Source organism: Perna viridis, chromosome 2, assembly GCF_037379345.1.
Source record: "Perna viridis isolate PV_CMFRI_1.1 ecotype Kerala chromosome 2, ASM3737934v1, whole genome shotgun sequence".
Classification (NCBI taxonomy): Eukaryota; Metazoa; Mollusca; class Bivalvia; order Mytilida; family Mytilidae; genus Perna; species Perna viridis.
The window spans coordinates 44,259,793-44,279,238 of NC_142446.1; the positions used below are offsets into that span (position 1 = coordinate 44,259,793).

Genomic DNA, 19,446 nt, shown 5'->3' on the forward strand with positions numbered 1-19,446 from the left:
AGAAAAATGTGATTTTTGACAGAATTATTTGCCCTTGAATTGTTCATTTCCGATGCATTTCAATGAAACTATAACTCAATTTACAATTATGCTATGGAAAAGCAGGTCCTGCTTCCATGATTCTGGTGCTTCACATAGTTGAGTTAAACTTTCAAAATTGGAAAACGGAAAAAGGATTTTTATACCCTGTTTCACCCTCTGCTTAATTATTACAAAGACTGACACACAAATATTGACAGAAAATACAACATACATTGCCCGTGTACTTCTCAAAAATTGGTTGGTGATTTTGGCTGATTCTTGGACAATTCACTGTTGAGATGTCATTCCAATTATAACTAGCGACTACTTCGTTATCCAAATCTGAAGTATAGTTGGTTTTAGATCTTAAGTAGGTTGACTATGACAATCATTTTTTTTTATATTTGGTTTGAGGGAAAGTAAAAGAGTGTAATATACATTAACCCCAGCCCCCCCCCCCAAAAAAAAAATATAAATCAAAAACAACACCAGGAAAAGAAAACCATGCTCTTACTTTTTTGAAAGTTTTTTTTCGACAATAATTCATTTGTCACTATCAGTGTGTGACTCTGTGTTCAAATCCTGTTATGTATTCATCTATTATTTCAACCAATGTTAAAAAATGATTTCGAAGCAAACCTTTTTTCTTACTCTATTCAAATGATAGTATTGCTACATAAAAAAAACAAAGGTACCTGATACATGATCCCATTGAATTACACCAGTGATTTGCGCCGTCGCTTTATCATACATTAATCTTCCAGCATATGCAATGTTGCGTATTGGATCCAAAGGTACGTCTGTTGATATAAAAATAATAATACAAATTCATTTCAATCAAATAAGATATCACTTACATGATTTGAAAGTCATCAAATGTTCGTTGATCAAGGTGATACGAGAATTTGTGGTGAAAAACTGTTCTAATAGTGAAATTTTGTAGATGTTATTTGACATGCACTATTTATGCGTCTAAGAATGACTCTGATTATCTTTTTAATCTAAAACAATGATAAAGCATAGTATCTGAAAATTACAACTGCATATAACCATGTTTAAGAACATGGACCAACAACATAGATTCACTCTGAACTTTTGCGTTAGTGTCAAAGTTATGATGAAGGAATATTGGAAACTTTTAAAATATGGTTTAATTTAGCGATTCATTCATACTAGAGTGTACTTAATGGTTAAAGAAGTTTTGTTTTCAACATAATATATATAATTGATGAAGACGGGCAGGAGAAATTACAAAATTAAAGATAAAGACAAAACCAGTGACATAATATTGAGGCTAACAGGAGCAGATTATCAGATAAAACACGTGACCTACATACTACTGACGCTAACTGGAGCAGAAAATCCGTTTGATCCATACTTATTGATTGCCATAATTCTGAACCTGTATAAGCACAAGTCTGGTACAGTAATATTTAAATGATCTCCTTCAATCTGCAAAAGAACGGAACAAATAGAGACAAGATGTCTGCTTATGCTTTTAATGGTCTCATTCTGAAGAAGGCTTGAACAAATAATGATACATATGGCAATGTAATGATATGAATATCATTCAGAGCAAGACTTGTGTAAAACCCGAGGGGTTTTGCGTATTAATATGTTATCAATTTACAACTGTTCATACAAAAATGATATATCGACTTGATTATTTCTGACTTTGAGTTGCTATCAAAGATCAATAAAAGGCCTATCTTTTATATGTATCTCTTATTTCGCAATTCTGAAACATTTGTTCATATCAATTTATATATAGCTTTTATTTAAAATTAAGAGATCCCTGCATTCAGTTTTAAGGAGTAATATTTTCAAAAGTGGTTGACATATTTATCATCAGGAAAAGACCGGATATTGCTGCTTTTGCATCTTCATTAAATATTTTTTTCTCATATAAATGTTTTACAAGTTTAAGGATTTATCACAGCTTACGTCATTAGATTTAAAGTCACTAGAAATACGATTGAAATGTAAATAGAAGATTATTGATCCAAAACTAATCATTTTCGAATTTTTGAAAGTTCACATTTTATTGGTCGCTATAGACATTAAGCTACAGTCAATTATTTGAATAATCGACCAATTAATCGATCGACACGTATAGTTGGCTACGCTGTATTTCCATATTTATTCGTACGCGTTTGAAAAAATGGAGAAGAAAATATGGAGGTTATTGACTCACAACTTTACTGAATTAACTCAATATTGAAGATTCCACAGTCGGTATGACCATACATGGGCGTATTATGTAAAAAAGTAAACATGCGAACCAATATTCAAGCGAAAATCGAAAGAATGTAATCCAGGGACAAAAATCAGACATGGAAAACAGACACACACAACAAAGAACATAAAATAATCAATATGATACATAGAAATCAACAAAAGTAAATAAGCAACTCGGACTCAACTCAAATTGGAATCATGGACCAGATGTACTGGTAGGATGAGCGTCATCTGCTTTTCTAGACACACCCGCCGAGATGCTCATAAAAGGTTTAATCCGGGTAAGACGATAAGACGAAAAAGGAAAGGAAAACTTTAGCACGTTGAACCAATCAGTTCTCATGTTGCAGATTGACACACCGTAACGATCCATGATTTTATGATGACGACCATTAAAATTCTGTACTGATGACATCAATCTTATAGCAACATGACCATGTTCCAGAAGCCTAATTGTAAAATGTCTAGTGCGATGCCAAAAGTCTTGGTAGTTAAGGCAAGCTCTGGCATAGCGTATGAGTTGTGATATAAAAGCTCCATAGTTTCGAATTGATTACAGTTGCTCACCTCTGATTTTAGAGTAACCCATTTTGGACCAGTCATATTTGCAATCTGGATGACGAAATATACTGGTTCAACTGAATTAGGTAAATTCCATGATAACATCAAAGACGTTTCAATATTTGTACTGATGGCAGCTATTCGCAGAATTGGTATTGGTGGGTAGTCAACATGGTTTATTTGGAGTGCTGTGGTTCAATAAATTTGTATAATTGTAAGTATAGTCAGTGTAATTGTGTCAAAATATTGAGTTGCAATCAAGCGGATTGTTCTAATTCCATTGAATTATTGTCATACCCACACTCGTTTATTCTTGGTGTTTAAACCCCAAATTCCACAAAGAAAAATTACTTACTGTGTTGAGGATTTACAACGGACACTTAAATTTTAAATGTATATGCAATTATCTTTATTTACTGATTATTGAAATTGTAAAAAGCGTAGCATATATTTTTTCTTTTAAATCAAATGCACTGATTGGAGAAGAATTATACACTTATTTCGAATGTAACTGCTTGTCATATGCTCACAGCATAATTATACTGTTATACTCTACGTAAAAAAAACAGGCCTAGACCTTTGATAAAATAATATACTTACCAGGCGATGTAAAAATATTTGAAATGATTCTGTTATTCCGTTCTGTGAATAAAAAGATCGTCAATAAAATCGTAAATGGCTTCAAACAAAAAAAAAGATAAACACCGATAGAAACATTATGTTCTTTTTTCAAATACATATAGAGTATATTTGCATAAAAATCACGACTCAAAAAGGGAGAAAGATAATTTTGAGAAAGAAGAGAGAATCGTTAAGTGTGAACAAACTTACTTTTAGGTATCAAAGAAGACCACACAAGCAATGTAGAAAAAAAATTCAGTATCATATTGTCGTTTGTTATACATACTTTCTTTTTTTTTACTTCTCCATTAAACTAGAGTTTATCAAAGCGGCATTTTTGTGAATATCCTTAATTGCATAATAAACTCTTCATTTGACTTGAGAATTGATCATATTTCAAATTCAAATCAAATAAAAAAAGCGAGAACAACTATTCTTATTAGTTATTTAAGAATATAAATACAGATCCGAAGTAGCAGTTGATTAAAGTATTTTTCAAAGTCAACATTTCAAGTTAGATATTCTTTTCAAACTGTCGTAATCTGACTAAAAATCTGTCAAACACAACACAAACTGTCACTCATCAAAAGCAAACGCTTTTTTAATGGATGAAATGCATTCCATGAACCCCAGAAACAACTCTTTACACTTTATATGGCGAACACAAATTTAATAATTAACTATTTTTTTTTCAATAATTCCGCATTTTTTCCCATCACTTTGTGTTGCCTTTATGACCATTCGTTTATTTCATTTTCAACAACTCATCCCACTACTATCAGTTGGGTCAAGAGTACTAAATGTTTTAAATGCATTTCAGCAAAAAGAGCTGATGATGATCGAGAAGAAGATCGAGATCAATTATATCCGCAAAATTGATTTTAACACTATATAACATTTTTGAACATCGCATCTAACCCAAAGAACTTGAGATAAAGGATACTACAGACACTATGAAGTCAGCCTCATATCTTGACCTACACAATTCTGTCGTTATCGTTATCATGAACTCATGGATCGTTACGGTGTATCCATATGCGCCATGAAAACTGATTTGTTCAATGTGTCATAGTTTTCCTTTCCTCTTTCGAGCACCTGGACTGTTTCTACTAGAAAAGCAGAGGACGTTTACACTACCAGTGCATCTGGTCCATTCTCCCAGTTTTTAGTGGAGTCCGAGTTGCTCATTTGCTTTTGTTACTTTGTATGTATTATTTTAGTTGCTGTATATTCTTTGTTGTTTATGTCTGTTTTCTATGTCTGGTCTTTGTCCCTGGATTACATTCTTTTGATAACCGCTAGGGCATTGGTTCCCTTGATTACCCCTTGAAACCTCTAAAATTGATATGCTCGAATATGTTCACTTGTTAGAATCCGAGAAAATTAGCTACCGCTAAAATTAACACGTTAACAGTGTATTCTCTTTAAAAAATAAGATATTAGGATGTAGGAAACGAACCAAAAGTATTAATTATTTTCCAGAAATAAAAATTGTTTCATAATCATGGACAAATTTGTTTAATCATACCCTGAACTTGGCATGCTCCGATGCAATGGAGAGACTGAAACAAAACAGTGTTTATGAGAATAATAGAGAATATATGAGGAAACCTATATCTTTTTTTATATCTTTTTTTATCTGATTATGGAGTGAAATTTGTTTTTGTTTATGTGGCAATTTGATAAGCACTAACAGCAGAATACAGATAGACAAGTTAAAAGTGAATTTAATTAATTTATAACTTTTTTAATTTGTTTTAATGTGATAATTTTGTTGCCGAAGTGACTCTGTATCTTTATTTCATGCAAACAATTCAAAATGAACTCGGCCATAATCGGCAATTTTTAAATCGATTTTAAATAAGAGAATTAATGACGTATATTCATGTTGGAATGATATAAATAGATATATCATTTAATAAATGTATCAATCAACTATGAAATAATGGTTATATACTAACTGGGTCATCACAGTTGGCTATCCAGAATCTGTATACACTACTGGAATGGCATTTTCTGTGACAAGCCTCCTGAAATGCAGTGAACAGAAATCTAATTTTAATGACATTGAAAAAGGAGAAGGCATGAGTAGACAATATATATTTTTTTTTAATTTTGAGCAGATAATTTTATCTCGTCAACTTACGTGTGTATTTGTATTTTCTGAAGTTCAAGCAGACCAAAATTTAAACAGTCAACATATGTAGTAAAGGTTAAACAATATCAGTTTTCAAATTATGTTATGTAAGGTGTCGGCTGATCGGGAAAAGTGTTCTAATTGAACAAAGACTGCGCAATATTTTTCGTTTAGGAAACAACACCAACAATAACCTTTTATGCTGTTTTTGTTAGTGAGCCTTTTTAGTAGAAGTTTTTTTATGAGTACAGCAAAACTGAGCTAAAATTATCGTTCATGTTGAATTTAAAAAGAATGCCTTGATATATACTAAAGACAATTATTTTCCCAAAATTTATTCTCAAACAACACAAATGCAAATGTATTAGTCAAAAAACGAAAGAATAAGTTCTGCACAAAACATATTTCCCGGTCGTACTAAAAACTTTGCATTTTTATCTAAGTGTAGGTTCCCCATTTGCCTAAAAGTCATTTTTGTTTTCGTATTCCTATATCCTCTTATATACCGACACGCAAAACGTTATAAATCCTAAGCATACGAATCACATGCTCTAGGCTCATGACTAATTCACAGAAATTATGGAAACGATGAACATGATGCACGAAAGCGATAAAATGGTAAAGGAAGAAAAAGCATGAACATACATTGACACATATTACAAAATTCGCCACTTCTCTTTTCAAATGTTACAAATTGTTACATGTGCTCAAATTATTGCTTCGTTTTTTACTCCTGCACATTGATTTTTACAGAAATTCACAAAGAATGAGGCTTCAAGCAAATGTAATCAGAAATGTTTAAAAACTAACACAATGATTTAGCCACCAACATTTGAAAAGTATATGATATAGTTCCATTTGTTTTAGCAAATCATATTTATTTTAAGACCTGTGTTAAATGGATTCAGAGATATTTTGATCGTGTACTTATTAGATATTGCTGATGCTGCAATTTAATTTGTAATATTTGTAATTAAATAAAATGCTTTACGTAATAGTAATGATTTTGAAATTGAAAGAATTAGCAATGTAATAGTAATTAATTTCATTTCCTTTAATCTTTAGCACAAAAAAAATCTATGTCTGAGAATAATCAAGTCTGATAATTAAATGTCTAATTTGAAAATTAAAGGTTTTGATGCATTTATGAATTGTGTTGTTTTGATAATTGGAGATAAAATAATTTATAATTTACATAAAATTGATTTAAACGTAAAATCTCTAGGTTGTATATGTTTGAACTTTTGATTTAAGTGTTTATTTGCCAAAGGTTTTGAAATTGTTGGATACATTATTAAGTACTTTGGCTGTATCCTTATACATTTTGAATAAAACGATATAAGGTTAATAAGGTATGTAAGACTCGTCATGTGACCCCGTGATTTCACGAGAACGGGTCCTAATTAATTGCGATAACCACCAAGGCACATTGTTTGCATTATTTGCATGTTAAAATTAAAACACATACATTATAAATAATAGTCAAACTATGAATTCGTTACACAAAGCGATGTGTATTCAGTAAATTGGTATAAACACTTAGACTGTGATAAAAAGAAGAACATATGAACCCAGGTCACGAAGAATGGAAAGTGATAATACAAAATACATTTTTATACCTTTTCATCCGTCTTTCAGACGAGGGAATAACATTTAAACATGTAAAATTAGACCAAAAAGAGTTACTTAGCTGATAAAAACAATTCATTCTTATTACATTTTATCCATTTTTAAGACAATGGAGTTGTAGATGTGTACATGTAAAATCAGACTGTTAACGGTTACTTCTTTATTTTGTTTTAGACATCATTTAAGCTATTCTTTAGATACGATTGTAATTATTCCAATTTTCCCGGGTTATCATTTTTTAAAAGTTCAGTCCGACCGTGTATTTTTATAATGTATAGATAGAGTCGTTAGTATATTATGTTCATTATATTTGAAAAAAAATGAGAACAGTATTTTAGATCAAAGGATCAAATTTTGACTGATTTGTATTGAATATGTAAAGTATCGACAAAATTCATAAATGGAGGTAATCACATAGTATTCGTTAAATACGCGCTGTTTACGTATTGCTTCAACTAAACAAATAAGACACGTTACTTTTATTTTAAAAGTAACAGCATACAGTGAAATGTCAAATGTTATCGAAATTATCATGTAACTATTTTTGTATCAGGTGTGCTATACTCCCACAATGTACTTGAAGGTGTAAGTGTCATGACGTCATTTGTTTGTTTTTTTCTTTTGTTTCACATTTAAAATCTTAAATGTTAGTCAAGTACATATTATTTGTTTTTACTTGCTATCTATTGCCACATGTAATTTGAAATTTTATGTGCCTCATAAAATTTGTTTACGCTTTAGTGATACCCAAAGTGCAAAAATTATAGTGAGACATTGTTCATATCCTGACAATTTAAATATTTTTGTTTGCCTATTTCTAATGTTTATTTTCAATATTAGCCTCATAAATACTAATTAAGGCCAATGGACACAGTCTTTCAAATCCCTTGTTACGGATCGAAGTATTATAACTTCAATACAGTGAGAACCAATTCTGTATAATTTGTAATTCAAGCCAAATTTAATGTAATTTTCTCAATATTCGTTGTCTTTCACGGAAATTTCTATATACATACACTCGTTAAGAATAACCAAGGGAACCAAGGTTATAGCGGTAATCAAAAGAATTTAATCCAGGGACAAAGACCAGATATAAAAAACAGACAAACACAACAAAGAACATAAAATGACCACAATCATACATACAAAGTAACAAAAGAAAATGAGGAACTCGGACTCTAAAAACTTGGAGCATGGAGCAGGTGACCGGTAGGGTAAGCGTCCTCCGCTTTTCTAGAAACACCCGCCGAGTTACTTATAAAAAGTCAAGCCCGGGGTAGACGAAAGAGGACAGGAAAGCTATGACACGTTGAACAAATCAATGTTAATGATTACCTACGTTTTACAGTGATTACCCTTATTTTGACAGTTACAGATTCTTGAGCTATTACAAGAATATCTTTCTTAAGATTGTTCCCGCAATGATCTAATTAGACCATTACCTACACTTTACGCATATTTCATAACTGTGGTTATGTTAAATGGCTTTGTTTTTTAATGTCATGATTGACCGGTTCAAAAAGCAATAACAATCCTAATAGACAAAATGAAAACTTAAATGTAGTGCGCAGAATAAAATAATGCACCTGATGTTTTGAATGAATTCGGCAGACGTATTCGTCTGGTTTTTCAAATGGAATAAAAAAAGTTCTTTTGTTCAATTGCATAAGGGTGTTACAAATGCATGCATTAACTAAATAAATTTATGCAGTGCTAGTTAGGTTCAGTTTGGGTAATGTATCACTATGCACTTATGCAAAGTTGCAATTCCACATATGTGCACAACAAAATTATAAAATGACCCTTGACACAGCTAAGATTACACACTGGAAAAGTTCCTTATGTTCTTACCGTGTCTTCCGAGCATAATGCTTTACACTGAGTATTACACAAAGCCACTTCAGTGTCTCGATCGTATCTAAAACATGATCCAAAGTTAATTAAAAGGAGCGTAATCCATAATGACTTTGTAAAGAATCGTTTGTTAACCATAATGTGTATATTCAAAGTTAAATCCATTCCTCATCGGCTTAAACACTGACATGATTCCGCGTCAGTCCTGAGAAATAACCATACTTCATAGATAAGGAGATAGTCGTGTTCCAATTATGGAGCGATAACAAGCTTTGAATTCTATCCGGTCCATATAAATAATACAACAGGATATTGGGTACTGGAGTGTTCTTTCCGGAGATTACGATATTTTTCATAACATTCAAAAATAATTTTGCTTATTTTTTTAGGAGTTTAAGAGTCTACCTAGAAATGGAGTTGACTAAAATTTAAATTTCCTTAAAAGTTTCATCGTATAACCTTGACCTATTAAGTATCAATCTAAATATTTAGACGTATTTATAAGTTGACTTTGCAATGTCATGTTGTTTATATCATGCAGAAATGATCAGAAAATGTCTCAAGTTCTCCAGTTCGTTCAACAGTTTTACAATCATTTTTCCCCCTGATACTTCGATCCAAAGTGCAACACCCTCCTTTGAGTTTTATGTTCTGTTTATATTTCGATATCACATGTTTTCAGCAGTACATTGTTACTTAAATGACCAGTTAAGTACATTATCTGAACCAATTTTAAGACTAGGCATATCAAATGGTGAAACAGTCTCATTGTTTACAGATATGAGCGTGTGTTTCAAAGTATATTCACTCGCCAAAATATATATACATATCCCGATATATTTACTTAGATATACAGACCAGTTAAATGTTTCTTTTCATCATTTACACTCCTTGAAACGTTCACGCCCATTTTAGCGTTCGTGCATCGTTTTGTGTTCGTTTAAACGCACGATGAACGCACGATAGAAGCATTCGTTTAAACGCACGCTAAGAGCGTTGGTTTAAACGCATAATACGAGCGTTCGTTTAAACGCAAGATACGAGCGTTTGTTTAAACGGACGATACGAGCGTTTGTTTAAACGCACGATAGAAGCGTTCGTTTATTTTTGTACTTTAATTATTACCTTGATTCAACTGTTATTTTTATATTATTTGCTATTATTAGTTTATATATTTTCATTAATGCAACATTTCTATTTTCTTTTTCATCATTATTTGTTATTATTGTTATTTTTTATCTTTCCTCTATCGTGCGTCTAGATGCACGCTGTAAGCGTTCGTCTAACGTGCGTTTAAACGCACGCTAGGAGCGTTCGTTTATCGTGCGTTTAAATGTACGCTGGGAGCGTTCGTTTTTCGTGCGTTTGGTGAGCGTTTAGCGTGCGTTTAGGTATCGTGCGTGCGGGAAACCTAAACGTTTCAAGCAGTGTATCTTCTTCAGTAATTTGCAAAATTAAATGAATTAAAAAGAGAAACGGATTTCAGATTTTTCGATTATTTCCAAATTACATGTATCTTATTAACCACCGATTTGTATATATCCGAAATACATTTTGTGAAAAACGAAACATCCATTGTTATATCTTACACGATGTAAATACTTTTAAAATTCCCATTTTTGTAGAATGCCTACGTGTCTGGTTATCAATGCTTCACTGAAAAACTTCCACAAAGCTGTCCAACGCCTTTCACTATACAGCCAAATGTGCCATATAATTATATGATATTTAACATATGACAGTCATATAATTATCATATAATTCTCATATGTTAATGTCTGCTTGAAAACATGATAATCATATGTTTGTGAGAAACATATCATTTTCATATGATAATCATAGGTAAACTGAAACTGTTTATCATTTGGTGCTCGATTCATATGATAAACATAGGATGCAAACCAAGTGATTCCCATGTGTGGCTCATTTGCTGTGTAATGAATACAATTTGAGAGTACAAACTAAACTTTGACTTACGTACGGACAATATGAAATGATTTTAGACGACATTACATTTTCACTTGTCGGAGAGTGGATGTTTATTCCAAAGACTTGTGCATAAACATCATCTGTTTTGCAAAATTTGTATTTAAAAAAACGATATACTTGGAGTAGCGTATATAAGTCTCGTAATGTAACTCCGTCGTTTCACAAGAATGGGTCATAATCTACTATTCAAATGCATGGAAACTATGTCATTTACAAAGCGTTAAGTACAGAACTAAAAGTTAAACACTTTTCTGTGTACAAATACCGATAAAAATGACATGTATATATTTCTACATGATAAAAGTGTTAAGAAAAGCACTGAATAGAAAATTTTACATTGTAATGTACCGTCCTGAGATCCCAGAAGTAAACAATAAAATGCAGATCGGTCTTCGGATTTCGATACGATCTTCATGGAAAATTCCGGTAAGGAAAATGAAACTAGAACGAAACTTACAAACCCTATTCATGATATATTTGTCTTTAACTTAAAGCTAGGCAGAAAGTTGCATTATAATGTGTTATTTTCGAATGTCGGGAAAATGACACACCTCCAGAAACGTGTAATATTCCCATTTTAACATGCTTCGTGTGCTTCTTGTGCGGGTATCGTGTGCTTTGTGTGCGTGTTTCGTGGGATCGTGTAACATGCAGCGTGAGATTCGTGTGCGTGTGGTTTTCTTGTGCGCACTTCGTGCTTCGTTCTTCGTGTATCGTGTAACGTTCTTCGTGCAACTGTTCTACATTCTGGTTGGATGAAAAAAAAAAATAGTTCCTATGGTAAATCAATTTTACGGAATAACGTTGTAATTTCGATTTCTAGGCCAAAATCAATATTCCTTTTACGATGAAAAGACAATATTTTGTCAGGAATTAGTACATGTAGGAATGATTGGTTTCAAACATTCGAACATCATTTGTACATATAATAAAATGCTATGAACCTGTTTGTTTGTCTTTTGAGAATAAAAAAATAAGTATATGTTACCCCAATTTTATGAAAATATTTTCATACTCCTAGACAAGTGAAAATGTTTTACTATTACGCAGATCATTTTATTTAATTACAAATATTATAAATTAAACCCAGTGTACCATGTATAATAAAAAAAAGTACATTGTTCATATCAACAATGCAATATTTTCTATTTTAGACAAATAAGATGGTATAGCATTGGTTAAAATAGCTAGATTATTTCAAAATGAAGTATTTTTTACCATACTTTATCAAATTATGGTATTATGTTTCTTCTGGAACAAAAAATTGCGTTCCCAATGATCAATATACAACAAATATGGACATTGTTCACATAAAAATTACTCTTTTTTCCACATTCAGAGCAATTAGATGGTATCGCATGAGTCCAAAAATACTCTATTATCCAAGAAGTGAATATATTTTACCCAATTTCTTGAAATTTCAATATTTTCATACTCCCAGACCAGTGAATATGCAATGTACCATATATAATAAAAATGGACATTTTTCATATTCACAATGCACTATTTTCTTTTTAGACAATTAAGATTATTTCGCATTAGTTAAAACAGCCAAAAAAAATCAAAATAAATTATTTTTTTACCGTACTTTATCAAAATTTGATCATATTATTCTCCTGGAATGAGGAAAATGTGTTCGCAAGTGCCATATACAACAAATGTGGACTTTTTCCAGATCCAGATAAAAGCACTTTCTTATAAAAGTCAGAGCAATTAGATGGTCTCACACGAACCAAAATACTCTTTTATCTAAAAATTGAGCATATATCATCCAAAGTTTATGAAATTTCAAACTCCTACACCAATGAAAATGTTTTTGCAATGTACCATGCATGATAAAAATGGACATTTGTCATATCAATAATCAATATTTTCTATTTTAGACAAGTAAGATAGAACTGCATTCGTTAAAAAAGCTTAATTACCTCAAAATAGAGTATTGTTATCAATACTTTATGAAATTTTGATATTCTAATTCTCCTGGGACAAGGTAAATATGTTCACAATAATCCAAATTTAACAAATATGGAAATTTTTCCTTAAAAAATATATTTATTTAATATTCAAAGAAATACGAAGGTATGGTAAAAACTTTATAAAGTAAAAAATTGGGAATTTTACTTCACTTTTATGAAATTTCAACATTTGCCTAATCCCATGCCAATAAAAATGTTTTAGCAACGTACGATGTATAATGAAAATGTACGTGATTTTATATCAAAAACATATATGGTCATTGCATATCGAATGCATTTATTAAAGCCTTATACACATTTATGTAAAACTACATGGAAGGAGTTAGCATCATTAAAACACGACCATAATCGATTATTAGTTTCGTTTTGCAAGTGAAATTCCAAAATATACCGTAACTGGGATGAATACATCCGGCCGACGCGATCATTCGTGTATCGTGCAACGTGTTTTGTGTGGCTTTCGTGTTTCGTGTGTTTCGTATTCGTGCTTCGTGTGCGTGCGATTGGCAACGTTACACGTTTCAGGAGGTGTAACTTGATTTATCAGTTGTAATTAGTCAGTATGGAGATCTAGAGCAGTTATCGACAATTAGTTTCAATACTTTACGACTTTTGAAAACAAATCTATTCCTGACTTGGAATTACAATACATCATTCTGTTTAAATTATCATATGAATAAAATAATTAAATTGTGAGAAGATCTAAACTTTTTATAAGTGACATTCTTGATTTTATTTTCAAAGAGCGCCGTCTGCTTAATTTTAAAATTGATAAATGTTGACCGTAAAAATGAGATGTACAGTACAAGCCATGGGTGACAGTGGTATTTGGTTGCAAATGTACTTGTTCATATATGTACTACTAATCTTTGAGAATTTTTCAGTGTATCTTGCAAGATTCAAGCGGTCATTGAAAGAATATATATATATATATATATATATATATATATATCAATGAAAAAGACTAGACGGGGAAAATGAATACAAACAACAAAGAGTATGAAAATAACCATGATAACAAGTACAAAGAATCAAAAAGCTCCATTGAAAACTTAGAGCATGAACCAGGTGCATCGTTAGGATGCGTTCTCTACTTTTGGCAATTTGTATTGTAAGTGATATTGACTGACATCAAAATTCGCAATTAAACTATCCACGATGAGGAAAATGAAGGTACACAGTATCAGGAAAACAAATCCCCTATCCCCTGGCAAAAGTAAATCAATCAATCAATAAGTAAAAATATACCATCAAAATAAAAAAAAAACAATTTTGAGAAAATCATATAATAATAACAAAGTGACAAAGTGACTATAATCACTAGTTTTGGTTTATTCTCTTCCTGTACACACTATTTTGTAAATATCTTCATTGCAAATTGAATATACGCACTATAACCTTACAACATACAAGGAAATGACAAATTAAAACATTTTCATGTCATACCGATTTTATACAGATAAAATATAGTATTTGATATAACAAATATCTTACAATTCACCATAACAATTAATACTGAAGTTACGATAATAGTACACTGTAAGCACGTCAGGATTCTTAAACAAAATACACAACTAAACCTTCATATGCATAAAATGATCTTCGTATTGTTACTTGTCAAACTACTCTGTTTTTGAAAACGAGATAAACTGCTGTTTCGTTTTAATACAAGTGTTTGTATCCCATTGAAATATCAATTTTTCAGCAATCAGTATCGATCACATTGGCAAAAGGAATTGTCAGATTTTAAATGAAAATCTTTGAAGGAGTAATCAAGGAAACCAAGGTTATAGCGGTAATCATAAGAACGCAATCCAGGGACAAAGACCATACATGGAAAACAGACATACACAACAAAGCACATAAAGTAACTAAAATCATACATACAAAGTAACAAAAACAAAGTTGCAACTCGGACTCCACTAAACACTGGGAGCATGGACAAGGTGCAGCGGTAGGTGAGCATCCTCTGCTTTTCTAAAAAACACCCGCCGAGTTGCTCATAAAAAGTCAGCTTCGGGGTAGACGAAAGAGGAAAGGAAAACTATGATACGTTGAACAAATATGTTTTCATGAAGCAGATAGATACACCGTAACGATCCACGAGTTCATGATGACGACCATGTAACTTCTGTAGTGATGGCTTCAATCTTGTAGCAACACATCCCTATTACTTAAAGAACATTTCATTCTTCATGAAATGACTCTTTGCGAGTTGAGACGACACGTGTAAGACGAGTTCAATGGTACTCGCTTTATTATCTTAAGCAATGAAACGCCTTAAAAGTTTCAGCGTTATACACATATTCAAAGTAAAGGTAAAAGACAAATTTGACGGCACTATATAATTTGTTTCCAGAAATGGCGGTACTGTCTAAGAGTAGCAAACAAAATATATATGTTTTCACCGGAGAACCATGTACTTACACACGTTGAAGATCAAAGATCGGGTTATCTTTCACTCGTAAGAGAAATTTATCACTCGTGAAAAATAATTCAATTTTTCAAACCCCGAAAGATAACACGATTTTTAATCTTAACTATAAATAAATACCTATTATTCTACGCCATTAAATGTGACAATTACAAAATATAAAGCTAATATTCTTTTACAAAAAAATAAATGCTGCGATATTTCACATATGTTGTAATATTATCAATGGCCAAGTTTTATAAGCTTTAGTTTAGTATCAGCATATATAGGTACACGAGTGTTTTTATATCAGTTACAAATAGTATGATAGTGAATTTTACAAACTATATTTGACTTTATTCTCAAAGAAATAATTTTAAAAATAACGAATGTTTAAAAGTAATTTTTTGTTAAATTTTTGATAACTTGTACTGATGAAATATATAGCTTTACAAGAGTAATTAAGTTTAAGTTTGCACTATGAATAATATTCAAATTATAAACGTTGACAGAATGTTTTGCAGTTTTGGTTGCTAGCATGAGTTCGTTACTGCTAGAGTGATATTTTGAATTTAACAGACAATTTATGGGTTCATTACTGGAGTTAGTTAAGAAAGGGTGTAACTTTATGCTGCTTTCTATATTTTTGTAATTAGTTTTTGGGTTTGTGCATGGAGAGGGAACATCTTTTAATTTCTATGTAACGCTAAACTTACCTAAATTGTTATAGAAGTTGGATGATTAAAAGTAGTGAAATTTGACTGATTTTTACTTTGTGATAGGCATATTTTCATGATATTCAGATCTTATATCTATAAAATACAGAGTTGCATATTAGAAATTCCCACCAGAAGCCAGCCAACAATCATAACCACTAGGAAAGACGCCATAAAACAACAAAAATATATAAATATATTACACTTCGCGTTTGTATTTCTATGGTCGCATTCAGTACCACTACATATTTCTATCTTTCTTAATATTGTATTCTTTGTGACGCTCATTTTGTATTGTTCTACTTTATCTTACGAATATACGAATTACTTGTACTTACTAAACTCAAGGTGGTCGTCGATTACATCAATATCATATGTTTTCTTTATAACTGACATTTTATACCCATGCATACATCTCAACTTTCAAACATATGCATCATTTAAAGACACGAGTTTACTGTGACACTTTTTATTGCATGTCTCTGCATAATTAACCGAAATGTGCCAATTTTTGTTGTTAATGGAATCTCAATCTAGTAATTTTCAAAATGAATGCTAGTTAACAACCAAATGATATTGGTTTCGGGCGTTTATTTTGCATTTGAAGTTAAAAGTTTTTCATTTATTAATAACTTTTTTAGTCAATTATCTTTTTCACAAAATGATTGATGCGTAAATTCAGTAGTAAATTATTACAACATACAAGTATTCGAAACAAATATGAAGTTGTTTTTAATAATCCTTTTTTGAATGGACCGATGCATTTTTATAAATTTTATGTTTGTCTTCGATAAATAAGTACTGGATTTCTGTGCCTGTATCCCATTAACAGACAGAAGCTTTTCTGCAACGAAATAATATATATAAAAAGATGTATTTAAAAACAGCTGCAACGGAGTTTTAATTGGTCATTTGATTTTTAAAATGAAGCTTTAATGATTCAATAATGAAGAATTAACAAGTAAATTACAATGTCCATCTGCAAAAGACGATTCTTTTTTTAAATTTTAAACTTCCGAACAAGGTTTAAATAGTAGGTTTGTTGTCCACCTGAAGCTTTGAATGAAAACTTTCAAGATGTAAAAAAGTGAATGCAGATTTTTACCTTTCTAGATTTAGTTCTACCCAGTACCCTCTAGTTTATTTAATTCTGTTCGTATGAATTTTCATGAATTTCTTTATTTTATTTTCCTTTTTAATTTTTATTACCAGATAACAGTTTAACTTTTTAATCCAAACATAAGAAATACTAACCATTCATTGTGATTTTCAAGGCATAAATTTGGGTCAATCTTTTGTTACTAAAGAAGGGATGGCATTATTTTTGTTTTGATTTGATAAATACCAGATCCCAGTTCACTGACATAAACGTAGTCTTCATATATGTCTAAACCCATAACAACTATACTGCTAAGATGCAGAGAAAAAACGTCTATTGATAACTACTCTTTCTTCTCGGAGCCATCCAGATACACCCGCTTTTTTCTGTTATCTACATTTAAAGGAAAACTGACGTAGGTTTTGTAAATAATATAAACACCGAAGTTACTCAAGATTTTGATACGCTTCTTTAACATTGATGTTTTTGTTTGTTTGTTGGAGTTTAACGTCCGAGCAGCAATATTTCAGCTATATTCAGACGATGAACATGAAAATGACGATGAAATGAAAAAGGGATAAGACACTAGGACAATGGGGTCGACAAATTTTGATTGCCACTGGAAATAGGGAGAGTTGGGTAGGGTCGGGCAATTTAGCCTCCTGTGGCGGAGCCCTATGGTTCCTACTCTGGAAGAATACCACAGTAGGGTTCTTTAACGTGCGAGGAAGGTGGCATCTTTCCCAACACGGTGCACCACTATGGTTTGCGGTCAGGTTTTCCGTATTATAGCCTGACAACCCCAGCATGTAACACGCCAGGTGTACCACATTCAACCACCTGGGGCACACATCCATGTTGCTCTGTGGGCAGAGCGCCCTAGCCCCCGACTATGGTTCTGAGCACTATTTAGTCGCCTTTTACGACAAGCTTAGCGCTAGTGTAGGCCTATTCTTTTGACACCCGGACCTGCACGGGGCTAACATTGATGTAATTCAACTTTTTAAGCAATATAGCTTTTAACCGTATCAAGGGGATAATAACGTAAACTGTTGTTTGTAGCACGGCCTATACATTTGTGTAGTTATTTGTTGTACTACACGCGCCCTCTCTCTTTCTCTCAATTAAAATATAAAACAAAGAGGTCAGTCCCTGACACAATATTCAATAATCTTGAAACTCCACAAACTTAATATTCATAGCAGTCTACGATTCAGTTATATAAATGTATGCTTTGTTTTATTTTCACACACACACACACACACACACACACACACACACACACACACGTTAATAGACATGTGTATGCGTATGTTTTTCTTCTGAAAAGTTAAATTTAACTGTTATGACAATGTTTGATTTGCAAAAATAATGTACTGTAGGAAACTTAATTTTCCATATAGGGTTATTTTAGCTTGATTAGCAAACCAATTCCTTTCATATATACATCCGGTCATAGATTTTTAGGATTAATAACTTAAAATGTGAATGCTTGATTAAAAACACAAAACCTCCATCTATTGAATTACTATTTTAAGGCAAAGTTATAGAGAAGAAAAATGAAACGCTGTTTTGTATAAAATTTTGTATACGTGTACATGCTTGGCAGTCTTTTCATGAAGGCAAGTTTAAAAGTTTATCTACCTATTGCCATTCCTTAAGGACTATTTATATCTGAGATTATTGCTTTCCGAATACTTCCATCAAACCGACATTTAGAAATAGCATTGATCTGGCGTTGTTCTTCACCTATTAGATGAATATTAGTTTTTAGTGAAGTCCGAGTTGCTCATTCATGCTTTTGTAACTTTGTATGTATGATTTTAGTTACTGTGTCTGCTTTCCAAGTCTGGTCTTTGCCCCTGGATTACATTCTTTTGATTACCGCTATAAGCTTGGTTCCCTTGATTATTCTTTCACTACATTTAATTTTTATCTATATCATTTAGAAGTAGTAAATAGCCACTATTCAGGTTAGATCTAAATAAAGTTAGAGGGGTTGTTTTTTCAGCGACCGAGTTGATATTCGTAAAAGAAAACCGGAATTAACTCTCTCATAACGTATTTGGAAGAACTACGTCAATAGTTATCAACCTGTGCTTTTACACTCACGTCTAGGTAAAATAATAAAAGAAAAACAATGTATGTTTATAACCCGCTTTCAGCAACATTTACGATATAAAATTTCTTTA

At 31.7% G+C, this 19,446-nt stretch overlaps 1 protein-coding gene across 1 annotated transcript in view; it reads right to left on the reverse strand.

Moving 5' to 3' along the window:
- The window catches only part of LOC148625258 (uncharacterized), a 61,988-nt gene extending 52,554 nt beyond the window's left edge, over positions 1-9,434 (reverse strand). Inside the window, exons 1-8 of the mRNA XM_088568698.1 lie at positions 9,059-9,434; positions 5,403-5,471; positions 4,970-5,003; positions 3,421-3,462; positions 2,827-3,008; positions 1,359-1,473; positions 717-821; positions 254-363 (exon numbers count right to left, since the gene is read on the reverse strand). Of these exons, the coding sequence (XP_088424824.1) occupies positions 254-363; positions 717-821; positions 1,359-1,473; positions 2,827-3,008; positions 3,421-3,462; positions 4,970-5,003; positions 5,403-5,471; positions 9,059-9,226 (825 nt within the window). The 5' untranslated portion in view covers positions 9,227-9,434. The remainder of the gene's footprint in view (positions 1-253; positions 364-716; positions 822-1,358; positions 1,474-2,826; positions 3,009-3,420; positions 3,463-4,969; positions 5,004-5,402; positions 5,472-9,058) is intronic.
- Positions 9,435-19,446: the final 10,012 nt, after the last annotated feature.